This window comes from Lonchura striata, chromosome 3 (genome assembly GCF_050655825.1).
Source record: "Lonchura striata isolate lonStrDom1 chromosome 3, ASM5065582v1, whole genome shotgun sequence".
In the NCBI taxonomy this organism is placed as follows: domain Eukaryota; kingdom Metazoa; phylum Chordata; class Aves; order Passeriformes; family Estrildidae; genus Lonchura; species Lonchura striata.
The window spans coordinates 105,283,287-105,304,452 of NC_140705.1; the positions used below are offsets into that span (position 1 = coordinate 105,283,287).

The 21,166-nt window shown below is 35.1% G+C and overlaps 1 protein-coding gene across 1 annotated transcript in view; it reads right to left on the reverse strand.

The window, feature by feature from the left end:
• Nucleotides 1-21,166, reverse strand: part of GPATCH2 (G-patch domain containing 2) — a 118,682-nt gene that overhangs the window by 93,522 nt on the left and 3,994 nt on the right. The window contains exons 2-5 of the mRNA XM_021547590.4: nucleotides 16,150-16,863; nucleotides 10,936-10,997; nucleotides 2,975-3,157; nucleotides 1,795-1,874 (exon numbers count right to left, since the gene is read on the reverse strand). Of these exons, the coding sequence (XP_021403265.4) occupies nucleotides 1,795-1,874; nucleotides 2,975-3,157; nucleotides 10,936-10,997; nucleotides 16,150-16,863 (1,039 nt within the window). The remainder of the gene's footprint in view (nucleotides 1-1,794; nucleotides 1,875-2,974; nucleotides 3,158-10,935; nucleotides 10,998-16,149; nucleotides 16,864-21,166) is intronic.

Consider the following 21,166-nt stretch of genomic DNA (forward strand, 5'->3'; position numbering starts at 1 on the left):
ATATTTGCAAAGGTAGATAGAGCAGATGTGTCCACAAACATAAAGAGTTATTAAGGAGGTCAGAAAACTGCATCTGCAGAGCTAACAGCAAATCCCTTCTATTTTTGATTCCTGCCTAAATAGTGACTCAGAAGCTACATTCACATGCCAACCTTCTTCCACAATATCATGCAAATGATATATTTAATAAATGGGGGTAACTGAATTATCAGTCTTTAGTAGATTGGCCTGGATTTTTTGTTATAAAGGGAGCTACAAAACCATCATTATATATGGGATATCATGACTGGAAGACAAAATGGGCTCCTAAGGACAATGCAGAAAGCATAGCAGAAAATAAACATTAGGATTTTTTATTATATACATGCATTCACAGTATATCTTCATCAATTGAAATTTAATCACCTTTTTACAATTTAGATGAAAAGGAAGGTTTTAGGGTAGTTAAGCCATGTATCATCAGTACCATGAAGCTAACCTATCAGTTATAATAGCTCCTATAAAATACCAGAGTGAAATTGCAATAAGCCTAGAAAATGGGCTACAAATCCCAGATATGCTCAAGCAAGCACTGAACCAAAAATAAAAATAGGTAGATAGGAAACCAAGAACTAGATGGCATTCATCTAATTCACGACCACTAACAGCAGAGATCACAGGACAAGGTTTTAAAGCATCTTATTCAGCTCCAAATGGCAATTATTGGACAGGAACTTCAATTACAAAAACATTGTCTTTTCAAAATGAATTAAATTTCTAGCAGTTCCTTTCTATTCTCTCTAGATCTAGTAACTCTTACATTTCTCAGAAGCATCTTATGTAGTGTAAGCAACTTAAATCTGTAAGTGTTTACTGTTGTCAAATAATAAAGAATATCTATGTTGCAGTATTTATTGTCGTGGCCTATGTTTATTACACCTTATAAAGGATCTCCCACATTCTTGTCTTCTTCTAAAAATTCTTCTTATAAGAAAGAAATAGACTGGGCTATAAATAATAAATTTTAATATTTAAATTTTAAAAGTCAAATTTCTTGTCTCATCATGCCCTTCTCCAAAGAAAAATTTAAAAAACTATTATTAGAAACTTATTTTAGACAAAAGCTGTAAGAAAGTCCAAGTATTAGACTGCACAGAAATGCAAAGACAGGTGAATTTTTTTCTCTACTTATAAACATTGCTCCTAGGGCTGTAGGTACTAAAAAACCCCAAACATCCTATTTGTAGTTCCAGCTTTAGAACAGGCTCAGTCCAAAAAAATGCATGATCTCTATGGCAGGCACATAGATAGCCTGCTTTATTTTTTTTTTTTTGTATATACCCTTTTTGCCTGACAACACAGGTGTAAACCAAAAAAAAAAAGAAAACGGACATATTTTTCAAAGCAGTTATTTGAGATAAAAAATGACCTGAATTGTACCATAATGCATCCTGGAAGTTTTTTTATTCTCAGAAAATAAATTGATTTGATTTTCATCATAAAAGGGAAATATGATTTCATATAGACATGAAATATATACTGAAAATAGTAACTTATATACACCGACCTGCACTGAAAACTTTTTACTTTGCTTAGTTCAAAACAAGTACTGAGAAACAGTGTCAGACTTTCTTCTGCAGTGGGATGTCAAAAAAATATTTAAAAAGAGTACACATACACCCAGGAAGCAGTGGCACCAAGTCTTCCAGTTCCATTACCCATCCATAATGTCAGGGAACAAGCATAAGAGGAACATGCTTTTCTAAAAACCTCTCAGAACAGTGCACATGAGCTTGCAAAAATGAAAACACCTACCAGAGCATTCTGGTTTCCTGAAGCCTTTTTTATGTTTCTTGCTGGCACTCCATGAAGATGACTACATCTACTCTGAAAACCTACAAAAAAGTACAAGTTTATTTAAGAATATTTTCTCTACCATAGAACAAATAAAATTCACCATTACACACCAATCTATCAGTATAAAATCCGTTAAACAAAACCATCTTATTGGAAAAAATTTTACTGGTGGAAACACAGAGCACAGAATGGTAAAAGTAAGAGAAAGAATAAATTGTCATGAAAATTGACATTTCTGCAGCTATTCTTACTGCCATCCTGGATCTATGGATGCACAAGCAGAACATACTGAACTACAGCAGAAAAGTGATTTTTACATCATTTACAACTTCCTCACCACTAGGAAACATTAAATCTGTCCAATCTGCAGAGACCAAGTCCTCCAAAGCAATCCAAGGATCTAGAGAATAATCCTCACAGAAGGATTCAATACATTCAGTGTGCAAAGTAGTTTAAAAGTGATTTGACCACTGCTCAGATTTTGTATTTGAATGGGAAAGATCATCCTTGTGGCAGAGGAAGGTACAACAAAATTATCTGGCAGCAAGCTGAGGTCTCACAACTTCAATCTGTGGACAAGAATGGGTTCCTAGCTGTAAGTGCAATCCAACACTGGTAGAGCTTACCATTGGTTACGCTGGATGTACAGTGGTTGCAAGCATTTTAGAAATAAAGAAAAAGGGTCTTTTCTAAATTACAATCTCAACCTGTGCTCTGGAGGAACCCTTTCCTCTTCTGTACAAACAACATGGCCTGACCACAAAGCAAAGCAGATGGTCACATTAGTCTCTCCAGCCTATAAAATTAATGACCTTCTATAGAATTCTAAACTTTACAGCAGAAGCCAGGAGCAAAATGGAACATGAAATTTCATTTCAAATAGTGTTGAAAAATTCTCAATGCAAACATTGAGACAAAAGAGCAGGCCATTAAAATGAGCCATTTTCCATCTGACTCCTCTAATAATTGACTATGAGTTATTTCTCTCCAATGATATCTTAAAAATATAACGGTTCAAAGAAATAAACAAGTAACTCCAAGACCTTTTCCACATTTTACATATTGCATATTATCCACAGATATCCTTCTACTGTTCCCAAGTTATTCTACAGCTTGCATTTGCTTGATTGCTACTTACCTCTCCTCCCTGAGCGGGACATAAGAGGAAAAGTACCAGTTAAGATACTTTCAAAGACTGGGTCAGGCAGTTCTCTCTCCAGTTCTGTGGAGTCTTCTTGTTCCCACCATGGAATGACCCCTGTAATTCCACATGCTCCACCTGATTCGTTTTCATGAAACCAATCACTCTGCTCATCATCACCTGTGTGAGGGCAGGGTCCCCAAACCCCCCAAAAAAGAGGGAGGAGCAGAGAAGATAAAAATCAGATGTTACCATCAATAAATACTCTGACAGGATTATTATTTCTTTTTCTTTATAGCTGTATAACAATTACTCCTATATAGCAGTTTTATTTGGAAAATGTTTCTCAATAGCATGACAAACATTGCCATCAATGAAACATCATAAAATGTAATGTTTTAAAACCAATTTACAATAGTGAAAACAATAATAAACTAGTTAATCCTTTTGGCAATAACTGTGGGGAAATCCATTTAAGTTACTGCACTTTACATATTAACAAAAAAACAAGCCTTAATCTCCTGCAGGGAATTAAAAGGTATAAAACTGAAACTGGTTCTTTGCAGCTGATAATGGTATATAATTAGCTTAATTTCATGATTTGTATGGCTAGTAAAAAGGGAAAACAATCATGAACAGATGTGACTGAATAAAGTTAATCTGATTAAGTTCATTTAGAAATAAGTTTTGAAAAAGTTGATTTTAAATGAAAACTGACAGTATCACATGATTGAGAATTATACTACATTATAACACAAAGTTGGTAATTTTTACTGACAATATTTATCTATGTAGAATTTAAATACCTGGATTTAAATTAAGAAATAAGACAAGACTTAAAATACAAGACTGAAAATCTGATCTTAAAATTAGCTCATAACCACACTGGCAACTAAAACTAAATTTTTATGTTTGTTTTGAAAAATGGTGTTCTTTCATATACACCATCTATTTTCAGAAGAACAGAAAATATCTTCAAAAGTCATGGGATATTTCTTTTCCTCTACCCAAAACCTAGATGAGGTATGTGCTGTACATTTTATTCTACTTCCAAACCATGTTTCATTATTTCTGCACATAAATTGTTTGACATTTCCAATTTTATTTTGAAATAAATTTAAAAAGAAACAAATGTAGACACAGATTTCAAGAATACAAAAGCATTTGTGCAAAATTTCATTGTTACTGAATGAAATGAGTAGGGAAACACAGATTATGAAAACCAAAGCCAAGACTTAGTGAAAAATAAAATCCAACACATTTTCTCCAAATAAACTGTTGCAATGCAAAGAATATTTGAGATCAAGCACAAGTGGAAGTATCTGTAAACATTCAATCAGGACAAGCACTTCTAGAAAATATAGAATAATTAAAGCCCTTCACTGGTCACTTGCAGGTAAAATGGGATCCTTACACATTCAATGATCACTACTACAAGCAAAATTAGCAGAGGCTACAGAACAGGAACTTTTAGGTGGAGGAAGGGGAAAACACAGGTGAGAAGAGATACATAGGTCAAAAAAATATTTAAATTTCTTTGCATTCCTGAAGTATTTCAGCCTGCTCACCCCTATTTATTCTAATCCTCACCTATAGCTATGACATTTCACAAAGGCATTGACCATTAATTCCATCCTCATTTTGTTACAACCAAGTGTGGAACTTAATAGGGACACTGGTGGTGGTGGAAGGAGAATGACACCTTTTAATCAGATTGCTCTGTGGTTCAGAGCTAAGGGTAAAATCTTTTGTTATGATTTTTCCAAACCTTTAGGTTTGGAAACACTTTCCAAACTTATGTTTGTTAAACTTCGTCTCTATATTTTGTCATGAGAGCTCCAGACACCTTCACTAACAAGAACTTATCAGGAACTCAAAAGTAGTCTTCTGACACATAATTCATCCATAGAGGTAAGCAAGAATTCTGAAATGGGGGACAGAAGCTGTAAGAGGCAGTACAGTCTTGGAAGAAAGTTACAATTTCAGACTGGGTTGGTGGAATGTGCAATAAAGCAAAGAGCAGCTGTGGAAGGAAACTCAGATCTTTGCTACATACCCAATAGCAGTTCTTGGAAAAAAAGAAAGAAATTACTTTTCCTTTTTGTGCAATAGAAATATTAGTATGTCAAGCAATCTTCTGTTAAGGCACCTTAATTTTTATGCAATTATACACTTCCCTAAGCACTTCTGTTGCTTACAGCCAAAGGCAGACATCATATCTAAACCTCTTAGTCTTTTTCCACATGACAGCAGGATCCAGATATACTCGGCTTTTAGCTTCCTTGTCTGTGAAATTAAACAACTCTGAATCCTCTGAATATTTTAAATCATATTATCACCTTGAGGCAAGTATAAGCCTATTACTACTATTCTTATCCAGGTGACAACACTCACAGGTATTTTGCTTACCAGTCACCCCACCTTGAAGGGATGCCACTTTCAGAGCCAGGGAAGACCACTGTATTTTATTCATTCCCTACCTCATACATACAGGCAATAAAACACAGAGGCATCCCCATCAAAAGTTTGGTAACCAAACACTGGGATTTTATCCTACTTTAATTTGCAGCTCTCAAAAGGCAGCACAGTATTCATAGCAAATGTGATCTTAGGAATACTAAAAGCTCAAAGTAACATTTTTGACTTCCAAACATTCACTACACTGTCCTTTCCTCCTAGGATGCTGATTCAGCACAGGAGTACAGCAAATTACGATACTTTTCCAAGGTACAGGAAAGGTAGAAAAAACTCCAAATCTCCAAAAATAGATTCCATGCATCCTCCCAAACACATTTTTAAAATACATTAAACTTGTTTATATGTAAGGTTAGTGCTTCAAAGAACTACTTTAAAGTAATTTACATTCAGTTATAACTGCACTGATCAGTACAATAAAGTCAATTTAAGGCTCAAAAATGTCAACTTCAATCCTAAAATTTCCAGGCCAGTTTCTGGCTTAATACTTTTTTTCTTTTTTGTTGTTATTTTTAGGCCATTCCCTCCCGCCAATTACTGTTTCCCTAAATTTCACTCTATATTATTATGTCTATATATTTATCTAACTACTGCTCCCATGTTAAATTCCTTGCCTTCTTCTTTAAGAAGTTTAGAACATTATTTTTTTTGAGCTTCTGGTGGTTTTTCTATGGACAAAGACAACTTCAGCACCCCCACCAGTCTCATGTTCAGAAAAGCTTCACCTGAATCTTACTTTAGCTAAAGCAGTGGAGTTTTACAACAAACTTTCCACCACACACTAACAGAGAGTTCTACCCCTCTTCCTTTTTTATTACAAAATGGCCAGAGCAGGCTGAACAGCAGCCAGCACACGAGCTTGCCTACAGTAATCACAACACACTTGGAGAGGTTGCTGTGAAAATTTGGCATCAGAGTCCTACAAACACCACGTGATACTGTGCTGCTCCATTATCCACCAATCCACACACAGAGAACAAGAGCACAGGGTCTATGAATATCCCAGATTTTAGTGTCATTTCCAGGAGCAGTATACCTCTTTCTAGGTAGAAAAAAAAAAAAACAAACCACTGTTAAAAGCTGTAAGAATCATATGCAGATAGCAGGATATTCACTGTAACACATCCCAGAAGTTTCAGGAAAGCAGAAGCTGAAGTTACCCATTCACAGAAGAACACTGAATCTTGCTCTTTGTGCTTTACAGAGCTACTTTGACAAAAGATATATTTGTATATAAAAGACATAAGATATAAATATTTAGGATTTCAACTACTCAGGTCATATGCAAAAACTTCATGTTATTTCTTTTTCATTTGCAAAGATTATAAACTTATTTGCCACAACAGTTCAAACCTGGTGTGATTTCACTTTGCATTGCACACTCCATTTCTTTTCTATATGGAGAAACACATCCTGTCACCTGCAGCCTACTAACATGCTGTACAAGGTCCAAATTAGTTCCTCACTAGAATTCTTCTACTGAATCAGTACTGGGTCATCTTCATAAAGGACACAGTAATGAATATATGTTTAATGGTAAAATAATGAACAGCTATCTTTAAACACTTAGCCACATCTACAGCGGAACTCTGACATTCTCTGACCTTCTCTGATTTTAACTGTTTAACACTTTATTAACATAATATTCCTTCCTACTTGCTTAGATCTTAAAGGACATTTCAAGTGCTGCATGCCATGACTTAAGAAGTCTTAAGTCAACTTTGAATTTCCCCAAGTGTACAAGTATAGATGAACCAGGAACACATAGCATGTTTTCTTTGCTATACCCAAGCTATAAAGCTCATTAAAGAATATCCTTGCAATTTAACTATTCCTGCAAAAACAAGGTATCATCTACTAGTGTCTGAATAGCAATACTTCTGTTAACATTGTGTTGAAAGCTTAACTTGTGAAGTGCCTTTGACCTGTGAAGTGCCTTGAAGCTGCAGGAGATCCAACTAGTTAGGCCTATCATCGATTTATTTTATGCTGTAATGTAAAACTAGACATTTTGTTCAAAATTCTTGTAAAATTTTCCTACACCAGGCATAACACTGCTTATCATTAAAGTTTCTAATAATTGCAAAACAGCCAAGAAAATACAATCTGGAACAAAAGGAAAAAAGAGGAAGAAAAAGAGAAGTCATGAGGATTTCTCATACATAAACTTCAGCTGCTATTCAGGTCTCTCAATTTGTTGTCAGACTCTTCTACCTCCATACTTAAAAGCTCAATAGAATCACAGTATTTTGGTTTTTTTTCCTATTAAACCTTATCCCTAAAATGTCCAATTTGAAAACCTCTGAAGAAAATACAACCCATAAAAGGTCACTTGAGGTCTGTTAATAGTTCAGCAGCTACCTTCTTCCCTCCTATCACCATCACTAAACATTTTCCATTATCTTTAAGCTTTTGCTGACTAGCTCTTCAGGGTGTGCAACATTTCACAGAATAAAAAAAATTGCCACATTGGGCCTGCCAAAATTGAGCATCGATTACTTCTGCCAGAAGGAATTACCACAGTGGGACAGAGCACAAAAAGAGAGCTGCTTGTGCCCTCTCACATGACCTAATGTAAACACTTGGATAACTTGGAAAAAAGAAGGCAAGCAAGGCTGGGCTCAGATGGGGACTTCATTGGGAATCAAACAAATCAAACAAAGCCAGAAGACTGGAGCAGAGAAAGGAAAAGAGTACAGAAGTTTTAAAAAAGAGTACAGAAGATTTTCAAGTCTCAACAATTTTCTCTTATCATAGCAACTGATGATAATTAAAATGTATTTAGAATGATCCAAATTAAAGCTACATCTTTCTTTTTCTTTAATCAAATTATGAAATTGAAATTCTTCTGAGATTCTGTTGACAGAAGATTAGGTACTGTAACAAAATTTATTTCCATAGCCTTTCTGAAAATTTTTGGAAAATATTACAGGTCACAAGATTAGGCATTCCAAAGTTCATAGCTAAATACTCAACTATTTATTTATCTGGTAAAATGCTCCAAGAAATTGCTGCTTTAGTCACTTTCCTGTCTAGAATGCGTGCCCCAAAGGATGAATTTGGGAATTAATTGAAGTTTTATAAATACTATTTGTCTGCAATAAATGAGATGTGGTTCTTGATCTCAGAAACAAAACAAACAAATATTGCCCAGAAGAAAAGGAATCTCTTGTCCTTTACTACCCAAACTTCTAAGTGATGGCAGGCACATCATTTAAACCAAGTATTTCACCAGGCAACATTAATCAATCTCTGGTTCTCCACTTGACTTAGCAGAAACCTGAAGTCAGAAGTGCAGAAAATTTGAACTACAAATTAGGTCAAGATGCTGACGCATCTAGATACAGATATATATAGATGTTAAAGATTAGATATAGATGATATAGATATAAATGCTATAGACACAGATATAGATACAGACATAGATACAGATAGATATCCTGGAGGAGGGACACTGGTAAAACAGGAATTAAGACTCTAGCTTTAAAACTACAAAATAAAACCAGCAATTCCTTCCCTTAATACATTTTCATCAAAGGAAAGGTTTTGTTTATCACACCTAGGCTTTTCCTTTGCTTCTGTCAGATTGACCTTCTCCTTCCTTCATTCTTGTCAATTTTGTATGTGTCTCAGTTCAGCTACAAATTAGCTCACAAAGATAAAATAACCTTACCTTACTTAAGGATAGTACAAATTACTAGTATTTACTATTGGGGAGAATAAGCATTATTAGAAAATCAACAATTTTGGTTTTAAGGTAGGATGTCTGATAGTACTTTCCTAGAGAGAAAAGTCTCACAAAACCAAAACTATCATTTAGCAGATTTAAAAGCATCTGAGTTCCAGTGTAAATCTAACAGTCTTCTGATCATACCCCAAAAATTATTAGTCCAAAGCAGAGATAGAAAAAATGTTTTCTTATGACAATATCCTTTTCAGGTTTAATTATTGGGGTTTTTTTTAATTTATGTTTCAGAATACATTTTTCAGGTCTAATGCTTTCTGCTTGAAAACTGAAAACTGAAACAAAATTCAAATATTAGACAAAACTAAGAACTACAACTTCAAAGAACCAACACTAAAACAGGTAACACCACACCACTGAAAAAAACACAGTTGGTCACTAATCCCTCCTGTTTTCTCTTCTCACTAGATATATAAGAAAACCAGAAAGCAATATGTTTTCAGTCATATTAAAAAAATTAAATAATACAGTTCAGAATTTAAGGGTAAAAATAAAAAGAAACATATCAGAAGGGTACTGGAAAAACATATGCAATTAGGAAGTGTGATAGGTCATCTTACAAATGCTTTAAAAATTCCAAGTCAGAAGAGAAATTCAAGTACAGAAGTAAAAGCAAATCTGTTTGACTCATACTTAAAGACTTAAAGCATTGTAGCACTGAACATAAATCAAGCTAAACCAATCTAAATTTTCAAAGAGAATCTAAACTCTTAAAAAACCATGAGTTAGCACAACTGAAAGATACTCAGGCTGGGAGGTACAGTTTGTGTAGCACACGTTACCATTGAACAAGGAAGGTAACGCTTCTGTTATAGGTAGGAAAAATCCTCTCCCTACTGAAGATAACCTCAACCCCCAGGAAAGCAGATAGAATTAGAAATTAAAAAGAAGAAAAAAAAACCCCAATCATTCCTTTAACCTAGTTTTGTGAAATGGGTCAGGATTTGATTTCTTGCACACACTCAAGCAGTCTTTGGCAAACTGTGTAGAAAATACCCTCTGTTACCACTACTTAAAATTTCCAACAGAAAAGCAAGTCTTAAATACTTGAGAGACTATTTTTTGTCTCATTTTTGTATCCTGTCCAAGATAGCAAGTTCCTACTCCATCATAGCATAATATAGGTAAATGTGTTGCAATAAAGACTAAAGCTGATAAAATTACCAACCTTTTACTTCCATTCTCAATAGTTTTATCACAGAAAAGCACGAGAGAACACTATGCGTACTAAAAGAAAAGTTTCAATCTTCACTGCATTTCAGATTAAAGAAATTTTTTTTCAGCAGGAGATGTTAAACAGGTTGAATCTCAGTCTTAGACTGCAGAAAAAGTAGTTTGTTTGAAATTACTTTGAAATTACTTTTCACACCAACTAGTGAATGAAAAAGAACTACAAAAAAACCCTATCAGTTTGGAGAAAAAGAAAAAAAAAAGCCATCTCAAGAATAGCATGAGAAGCAGTACTACAATCAGTCCTGTCAGAAAATTGGAGGAACTAAGCAATTAATATAGATGATTTTTAGATGCTCAGGTTTTAAGTAACTATCATTTTACAGAGGCTGTTTCTCAACATAGCTTTTGACTAAGTCATGTATCCAATACATCCTCTGATAACATAAAAAAAAAAAAAAAGCCAAAACTGAAATACAATAATTAACCTATGAAATAACTTGTAACGCTTACAGAATTTCAACTGATGTGGTTTGAGGGGTGGAGAAGGGAAAGATTGTTTCAATACCTTGTCTTCCCTCATCATTGGTAAACAAACCAGCATCACTGCTGCTCAGACTGCTGGATTCACTGTAATAAGAGAAAGAGAGAAACAGATCAAAAGAACAATTGATCTTTCAATCGTAAAATTTTAAGGAGACAAGGTTGTGCTCAGATTGAACTTAAGCCCAACAGAGATCGGAGAGAAAATAGAATGATTTTTTTTAATCAAACTGCAAATATCCCAGTTCCATTAACTACAAAGCATATTATTTTTGGCACATAAAACCATAGGAATCTAATGGTACCCTGACAGTAAGCCAGATGTGACTGCAACGAGGTGCTGACACAATTGATGCATTTTATTATCTGCTTCCATCAAATGCTCACTGCTCCCTTCTTATACTGTGCAATTCAGCTTGATCCTGGAACACCACTGCTCAATAAAATAGGAAAAGTCTCAATCAAAAGCAGCCTAAGCCTTCCTACAGCACATGAAATATAAGAGTCTGAAAATCGAATTACCTTTCTGAACATAATTTGCAAATATTCTGGAAAAGATACTCCTTAAGGTTTCATGACATACTACTCAGGGAGAACAGAAAAAGTTTATAACAAAGGTAGCAAATTAAATCAAAATAAAGGTCACCCTGAAGAAAATAAGTATGATTCATGAGCATAACATCAACAACAACAAAAAAATACAAGGTACAGTTTACTTTTTTATGACTTCCAGCATGGCCTTAGAATGTGTGCATACAACATGCACACACATCTCTAAATTCAAAGACACGAGTAGGTATTTAGTTCTATGCTGTGTGCACATTGTTACACACAATAATCCACGTGTCTCTAAATAGTAAATCAGACTGGTCTTTTAATAACACAGATAGCACTTCATTAAGTTTTACATGAAAGGCCCTCTCTGTAAACCCTTTACTTCACTTTTTATCAAGAGAGTAGCTATGTTAAGGAGGTAATATTCTCACAAAATTTTTTATCACCTTTTACTTACTTAGAGATGTAAGACTATTTGCAAAAAAACCCCAAACACTTCAGCACACAAATTCAAGTACATTTTATAAATACCATGCTACTCTTGATGTGCCCATACACACCACTCACAAGAATTTTATGTCTGTTTACCTTTGTATACTCATTCATATTACAATTTGCATGCTGTCCTATACTTGAAATCAACTGTTTCCAATTATTTTTTTCTATCACCTAACTACACTTGAGGAAATTATTTCCTTTTAAATTCCAATTTCTCACAAAAGCAAGTCTTAGGTTATTAAAATATATGAATATATTAATTATTCATATGAATATATGAACTATATAAAATTAATCTAATTCATATTTTATTATAAGAATATACATGCTATTTAGTATCTTCCTTTGGGAGGCACTTGAAACGCAATATGGTAGCAGGTGACACAAAGCAGTGATTGGGGATTGGGTTTTTAAATCATATATATACATATACACATACATATATATATATACACATAGCTCTGTGTTTGAAGATTAAGTTGCCTCAATCTTTGCTGTATCTCAGGCTTATCCAAATTCTTGATGCATAAGCAACATTTACACTATATCTTATATATAATATAATATACGTAATAGAATCAGAACAGACTTAAGCACTTGCACAATTGTTCTAAGCAGAAGTAAGGTGTTGTACATGCAATGAGAATGGAAGCATCTTTTGTGAGGGGCACCAAGACTTGAACTTTCTAATATTGAAAGTCCTAATAATTCCCTTTTAGCAAGCATCCGATCCTCACTTTCATTAAAACACAGATGGTTTTACTGTCAGTAGATTTCATTGTGCAAAATTCCACATCATCCATTTCAAAGGTAACATCATCCCTTCTTCATAGATTCTGCTTGTGGATTTATTGTTTAATTGCATGTTTTAAAATAAAGTCAAAAAACCTGATATTTCAACCACTTTCCCAACCAAACTCTCCATTTTTGAGAACAAAAAAAAAAAGGATAAGATTCCCTTTTTTAAATAAGATATTTCAATTGTGAAATAATTCTCACTGAATGACTAGTCAGGACATTAAAACATAACCACTTGAAATTTCTGAAAAAATCGTAAAAAAATTTAAGAATTCAAACTAACACTGGCATATCCATGGCAGCCACAGCATTCAGTCTCCTCAGGCCACTGTCACATTGGGCAGGGATTACAGCTGAGATAATTGCTACATAGCAGTCATTTCCCTGAATAAATTCAAAACCTCTGGAATTAATACATTTAATAGCTAAGTACCTGAAAGCTGCTATAATGGAACATATTTCTAGTTTTAATATAATTTTGCAGCATATACTGCTAATTCCTTTGCTTTGCAATGAAAATTCCACTCTCAGTAAGACTTTCATGAAAAAGGAAAAACCTGCAGACTCCTTCCTTTTAGTCCTCTGAAATAGTGTGTGCAATTAAAAATTTGGAAGGAACAGCTAAGCTATCCAAAAGCTTTCACATTTCTACACGTCTGGAAACAAAGAAGAAATACTTGTCATTTGCAGTTCCTATGACTAATGAGCTGTCTGGTGCCTTGGTTTTATATGAGACATGGGAGCTTTGTGCTGTCCCCAGGACTGACCAGCTCCTGTTTTCCCCCTGGCCGCAGTGGGTGGTGCCTCCCAACTTCTGCTTCTCTTCCAAAACAGTCAATTAAGATTTCACCTCTCTTTAGCCACTTCAAACACAAACAAGTGGCAAAGCTTGTGGGAATTAAATAGCACCCAGAACATCACACACTACTGGATTTGGCCGAAAGTTTGAGGATAAGGATGGATAAGCTCTGATCTCAAAAATCTCATTTCCAGTGCTTAAAACAATCATCCCAGGAATTTACCTTTGGGATCATTTAGGTCCTGACATTTCAAGAGTTTGAAGACTCCTCCTTCAACTTCTGAATCATGCACTTAAAATCTGGTTATTGCTGTTTGGTGTTTGAACACTCACATACAGAGATAAAAGATTGCCAAAGAAGTGTCACTTAACATTTTTAATGCGCATTTCCAAAACACATTATTTTCAACTAATGTTATGTATACACTGAAAACTTCTGACTGGTTTTAGAACCGAGAAACTGAACTCCCTTAAAAATTATCATCTTTGTTTTGTTTTAAAAAAACAAACTTCTAAAAAATTGGTCCTTTAAGAATTGCTGAACTATTGCTCTGAATACTACTGCACACATTATTGCATACAAAAGCAACTTTGTAAACTTTTAATTCTTCCTGTTCCAGCAAGTGTTACTGAAGTGCAAGAGTTATCCAAGATGCTTTTTTTGCACTTTGTATCTTCTACAATTCCATCTTCCCTTTTAAAATCAAAGCTTTCACTTTGAGAACATACTCTCCTGTTTGCTGGTTATTTCAAATTCTTCTAGCTAAATCATCTCTAATAAAGGCAATAATATATAAAATTTTCCAATACCATATCACCTGAGAGCCTTAGATACAGCAGATTTCTAACCACATTATGAAATTCAAGTTTTGTAATTCAGTGATTTCAAAACTTTCTGGTACAGCTGACCGTTGAAAGAAATTCAGCAGAATGACAGACCATCACTCAAATGTGTGCATGAGCAGAAAACCCTATGAACATGAGAATGGTTTTAAAGACTATTTACAAGCATTTGGATTATGACTTGAGCAAAAGCAGCATTTGGGGTAACAAAACATCAAGAATTTTGAAGAGGAAGATCAACTTTTAAAACAATAACGTTTGTTTTAAGAAAGAAGATTCAGACTGACCTGATTAACTCAGTTCTGGGACTCTACAAGAGAATATCCTTACTGATCACTCTTCTCTCCACCCAAAAATTAGCTATAGAACTTTTGAGTTGAAGAACCGTTACCCTTGTAGCATAACAGAAAGTCTTTCACAAATAAAAAAATGTAACAAGACTGTGGAGATATGAAAAACTATACACTGGCTCCTAGTGTGAGGGAAATTTTTAAACATCTGTCCCAGACTTGGAAGACCAGACTCCTACTATTGTCAAAGAAAAGACAAGTTTTCTAAAGGCTTCCTGACAGCACAGGAAGCTTGCAAGTCAAAGGGAGATGTCTACACTGGCTGCCCTGAAGGATGAGTTCTGCTCTAGTAATTAACACAAAAGGAAAAATGTTTAAGGGTTGGGATTTATTCAGCTCTTCCAGCTGCTTCTTGTTCACAAGTGAGGGAAAGGGCTAGTACACAACAAAAAGACTTAGGACTTTTCTGACCATAACTGGAGTTAGTCACTTACCAACGCTGCTGCTATTACAGTAACCAATCTGACTGTTCTGGTCAAAACCCCTCTCTGGACATCTATTCTACCTGTCCAGTAAGGAAAAGGCTTAACACTTGATAGGTAAAATACCTACAAAAAAAACCCAGGGACACCAGTGCCATAAAGCAACTGATTACAATTATATCTTTCAAGATATGTCTGTCTTGCTGACACTTCTGCAATTCAGAACCTGGCATGTGGAACAAACAAAACCAGGCTTACCAGGCCCTACAGTTAGCATCCCCTGTGTACAGTGGAAAAATGACTTATACCTTACTGTGTTGTCAAAATAGTACTTTGGAAACAATTACCACTGTAGTATGACTGCTGTCTGGAATGGATGGATGAGGTGTACTGCCAAAGGGTCATCATTCCTCCATTTTTCTAATGGTAAGCTCAGGTGTTTCTGAACTGTAAATTGGTTTTTGCATTTCGTAAATGATGTATATCCTTGGCAACCTGCAGACTTTTTATGCCCATGACACACCAGAACATACTGTCTAAATGGTGACTCTAAACACTGACAACCCTTCTGACAAATAGAGATAACAATGTCTAGAAACTGGAAAAACACAAAATTCTTATCTGACAACTGTTACCAGTTGAAATATCCAGAAAAACCTCTGTTATTTGTATGTGTACTTTGTCATTCTTAATCTTGAAACAATTAGAACATATTATTTCACAAAACTGTTTTCTTGGTTATTCCTCTGCTAAATGACTCTATTTTATGCTGAATTACTTATCCTGAACAACTAATACGTAAAAAATATTAGATATAAAAAAACTAAGAGTAATTTGTTAAAACAGATACTATTGATGCTAGAATTTAAACTCTGTAATCAACAAAAAGTCTAAAGATTCTCAATACAAGCAATAGTAATAAATGCAAATAAATATTATCCAAAGTTTGTCCAAAAAGAAAAAGAAAGAATAACCTGTCACTCATATTCTCATCTGAGCCTTTTTGCTCCTCATATTCCATTTTGTCCTTATTTGCTTGATTCACTTCTTCATTTTCTATAACTACTCCTTCATCCAAGATTTCTGGACCTTGTCGAGCTGCAGATACTTTTCTTTTTTTCACTTTGCTCTTGGAAACCTCTTGGTGCTGGTATGATTTATTGTTATTGTCCATTTCTTGATCTCTGCTGTTATCCTGCTGCTGAGTTATTGTCAGTGCATTAGAGACTTCTGATGGCAGATCTATTGCCATGCGTTTTACCTTTCTCCTCCTGCGCAAAGTTCTGTTTCCCAAACTGTCCACAGCCAAATCTGGTTCGTGCCACAGAGGCCTTTTGCCTCTAATGTTATTTAAGTTTGAGGAAGGCCTACGTTTAGCAACCAACAGCTGGTCATCAGAATCACTGTGGTCTTTCTTGGTAGCATGACTCTCCCTGTAGTCTTTGTTTGATTCCTCTAAACTGGAATCAGAGCCTTCACTTAGGCAGTGACCAGTCTCCCAGGGGTGATGGGTGGTAAATGAACGTCTTTTCCGTCCCCTCCTTTTCCTTGCCTGTCTCTTTAGAAGACAAGACACGCTTCGAGAATGATCTCCAGTATCAGCAAAACCTCCTCTGGCTTGCTCTGAACTTTCTTCCAGTGCGGAGACCAGATCATGAACCAGCTCCTCCATAGTCCTACTGAAATGCCTACAGATTTCAAACAGGAAAAAAACACACAAGAAAACAACAAATTAATTAAAAGTGCTAAGCATAAACTACAACAATTTCATTTGGCAAAATTATTTTAGTCACTTCAGGGAAGGTAGAATAATCTTTATAGGATGGCCATTGACTCATTCTGCCAAGAGACAAAACCTTGTCATCCAGTCCTACAGAATTTGCAGCACATCAGCATAAGCTCCTTTTAAAAGGTATCTTCCCAAATTTCTGTCTTGGAAAGAAGAGGCAGCCAGGGGGTCCCCCCATGTGTTTCTGGCCTCGCTGTTGTTGTTTGGTTTTAATTAATCTTATCACACTTATATGACTGTCAGGAATTCCACATGGCAAGAGCATCAACAGAGATTCACTCTAACTGCAGGTAAGGAGTACATTTTAAATTTAAGAATGGGAAATGGAATGCATAATATTCTCCTTGATGTACATTAATGAGTTCTTGTTTACAACTTTCATTATGATAAAATATTTAAAATAATGTTTATCTTTTAATGCTGCCTAAATTCCAAAATGAAGTTAAGACAGCAATTCTTGGATAATGTGACCTTTTTCCCACTAGCAAATAATTTTGTCATTCCAAATGGCTGATATCTGATCGATTTTTAAAAAATAGCAATTCAGTGAAGTTATATTAGGTTGAGAGAAAACCCAACTAGAGATAATTCTAGAGTATTAAAATGTAAAATTTCCTACCACATGTAGGCACTTGCATCCATAGAATCCCATGCTTATATAAGGAAAAAATTCTTAAACACAGTGTCAAATTAAGGCCTTACCCTTTAAAATGTTTTGCTTCTTCCTCTCCAAATTTCACTAGCATATAGCATGTCTTTAACTCAGTATGCTTTTGTAAGTTCACCCATGCATTTCATGAATGTAATTACAAAAACATTAAATGATTGCTGCTGAACTCTAATCCTTCTCTGAAGGCTGTGAACCTTCTCCATATACACAGCAATCAGACTCTCATATCAAAACATCAGAAGACCCCTTTCCTTGAGGTAAAGCAAAGAATAATTTTCATGCTTGCTACTACATTGCACAAACTGATACAATGGAAGGCATTGTACATTCAGTAAATTATACAGAGGACATTTAAAAGCAAGATTCTTCACTTTGTTTTACAATATAAATGGCTGGAGGAAACTATATTAAGTTTTCTACACATACTCAATGGTGCTGTAGATGTGGAGAAAACCTAGACAGACCACAGACAGCCTCCCTCTGCCACTTAGCACATACTCTAAAATCAAAGGTACTAATCTAATGGCGATGGCTAAATGGGCAGCCTTAAATATTACTGTAGGAAATGAAGAACATGTTTAAGAAGAAATCCAGAAATGCTCATGAAATATCTTACTTCAATCAGCTATATATTCTCCTTTTAAACCATTTTCAGAAATACTTTAAACATTTCAATTGCAGGAACAATAAAAGCACAGGAAGTGGCAGAATACAAGTTTACTTTGAATTCTTGAAACTGCTGTGTCACCTGTATTATTTCCCATACCTCTTTTCCTGTCCTGACGTAGCCCCTAGTCATATTATTCCCTTTTAATGTTTTCTTTGGCTCTTAATACAGCAGAATTATATTGTCTTGTAAATAGTGAGACAGCTCTTGAAAAAGTGCGACACTTTCTCCTTAATCCACTTGGCTCCCAAGATGCTTAAACAGATGCATTAGCTCATGATTCTCCATGGCTGTAGCTGCAGTGAGAGGGCACTCACCCCTTCAGGCTTCCTGTTAAACCTCCATGAGGACAGGCATCCCCAGAGGTGCACGTATCAGAAATGAGATGCCCTAGAGATATAAGGGGCTTTTCTGCACTTATTTTACAGAAGCCATAATAACAGACAAACTGCAGCACATTTGGGTTAATTTGAGACACCAATTTCCTCAAACACCTATCCAGCCCTTCTGGCCACACACTTTTGCATCTATGGCAAACTGAGAGAAGTAGAGGTGCACCAAAACATTAACTTGTAGGCTTAAACCCAGATTTAGCTCCCCAAATGAACAGATTTCTGCTAACCTGCCAGAATATTAACTAGTTCATATAAATCTCTTGCAGCCCATTCTCTTAGTCATCCTGCAGCACAAAGCAAAAGGAAAAGAGAAGACAGGGACACTAATGCCTTGCACCATAATTTATTATTAATTCCTTCAATTCAGTATTCCTAATCTGTATGGATAACTATGTCACTAAAATCAATGTATCTCCTAGAGTGGACATACCAATTTACCCCTATAATGGCATGAGTACAGTGGTAAAATTGCCTTAATTCCAAAATACTTCAAGATCAAACACAATATATCCAGCTCTGAGTTTTATACCTGAATGAAACTTGCCCTGAATTCCTCCCAAAATACTGCAGTAGAGATGGTACCAGATCAAAACATGACACTCAAGAAAAGTGAACATCCTCAAGTGTTTTGAAGCAAAGGGATAACAAGATTCTTGAATGACTGAGCAGTAAAGGGACTTAACTTCCATCAGACTATGACTTTGAATATCATGCACTTGTGCAATTAATCTTTTTTTACTGAATATCAAGTGTCTTCATTGAAACTCCTGAATTAAAATTTGTACAGGGCAGTGACCTCATTTGCCCTAAAAACTGTAGCCATGGTCTAATGTATAATACAACAGTATCATAACTGCATCACTTCCTATGCCAATCAGACAAATTAATATTTTAATTATTTCAACATGCTTCCTTAGGATGATTACAAAAATGACTTGATCAATCTGGGACAGTGCAAACTCTTTTGCAATAGATTGAGAATGCAAACACAAACCACTTCAGCAAAGCTATTCACTTTGCACTTTCAACGTGCCAGTGGTCCATATTAAAACTCCTTCTCCTGAAAACCCAAAAAATCTCTTGTGCTTAATTTTATTGGTGCTCTCATTTCTCCTATAATTGAAGAAAAAAAAACAAACACAAAGGCAGTAGCAGCCAGATAGATTTCAGATTAACTGTTCTATCCCCAAAAATTCAAGAGCACATTTCTATTATAGCATTAATTATCAGACAAACTCAGTTTTGAAACTTTTTCTATTGTTCACAACCAGCTGTTAAGCCTATGAAGTGGTTTTAATCATTGCTGCAGATGGTACTGTAACAAAAATATTTGTATTTGAAACAAGTTGAAAAATAACTACAAGAAGTATTGAGGACATTACTAGTGAGTATCAGCAGTGTTCAGTAAGATAAGAAATTTCAAAGGTTGTAACAATGAATGTAGAACAACATATTGAGGTACATAAAATATTAAGATGAGCCACAGTTTAGCACGACTCACATAAGGCTATAAAAATGCTGTTACAGCAACAGCCCACAGCTAGCAATAAACTGTAATGTCCTCACTAGGAGAGGATTCTGCTTTACTACCAGAAAATCTAGTTTGTCTACACTGCCCTTTACATTTATCTGAAGCAATTTTAATGTAGTTCACCAAAGACTGACCCATTTCCTCTATAACCCTTACCAGAACACACCATATACATCCTGTTTGCAGGAAACAGCATAACTGCTTTCACCTCCTCCAAAACAGATCACACAGCTTCTGTTCAATATTAATATTAAAATTAAAAACCCTAATGGAAATAATGGGCACTCGCTTTTTCAGTAAAAATTAAGTATCATCTGTGTCCACCTCACACCTAAAGTACATAACAATGTAGAGCTCTGACTGCTTACAAAATATTTAACGAACACACACTGATGGAAAAGTTAATCTAGTTGCACAACTCTTAAGAGGCATTATATCTTGCCAAACCAACAGCTGCATTTACATTTACTTTCTAGTTCTATACCTTTTCTGGTTTAAAAGGAATGGGGCTTCTTGCAGCTAAATTCATGCTGCATCTGTGCTTCATCAATTCCAAAAAGAACCATGAGTTTTGCTTCCTTCACAAACTACCTTGATGACCAGCAAAAAGCACAAGAAAAATCAAATAGTTCCTTCCACAACAGGATTACAAAATCTGACTTCCAATAATTTTTTCCCATATGAATTCTTTGATGTCTCAGCTGTACCCACGGAATACCTTTATCTTCAGATAGGCACCAATTTGAATCCCATTTCTCCACCTAAGAAGTTAATTTCACAAAGTCTTAAAAGCACTCATTTTGACAGCTCTGCTTTATTAATGAGTGTGACTGAAATTTGGATTGAAGAGGTGCAAGTATTTGGAAGAGCGCAGCACATGATAAATCTCACTACCTTTCTTGAAGAATTTACAGATTCAAAAAAGAGAACTATCATGGT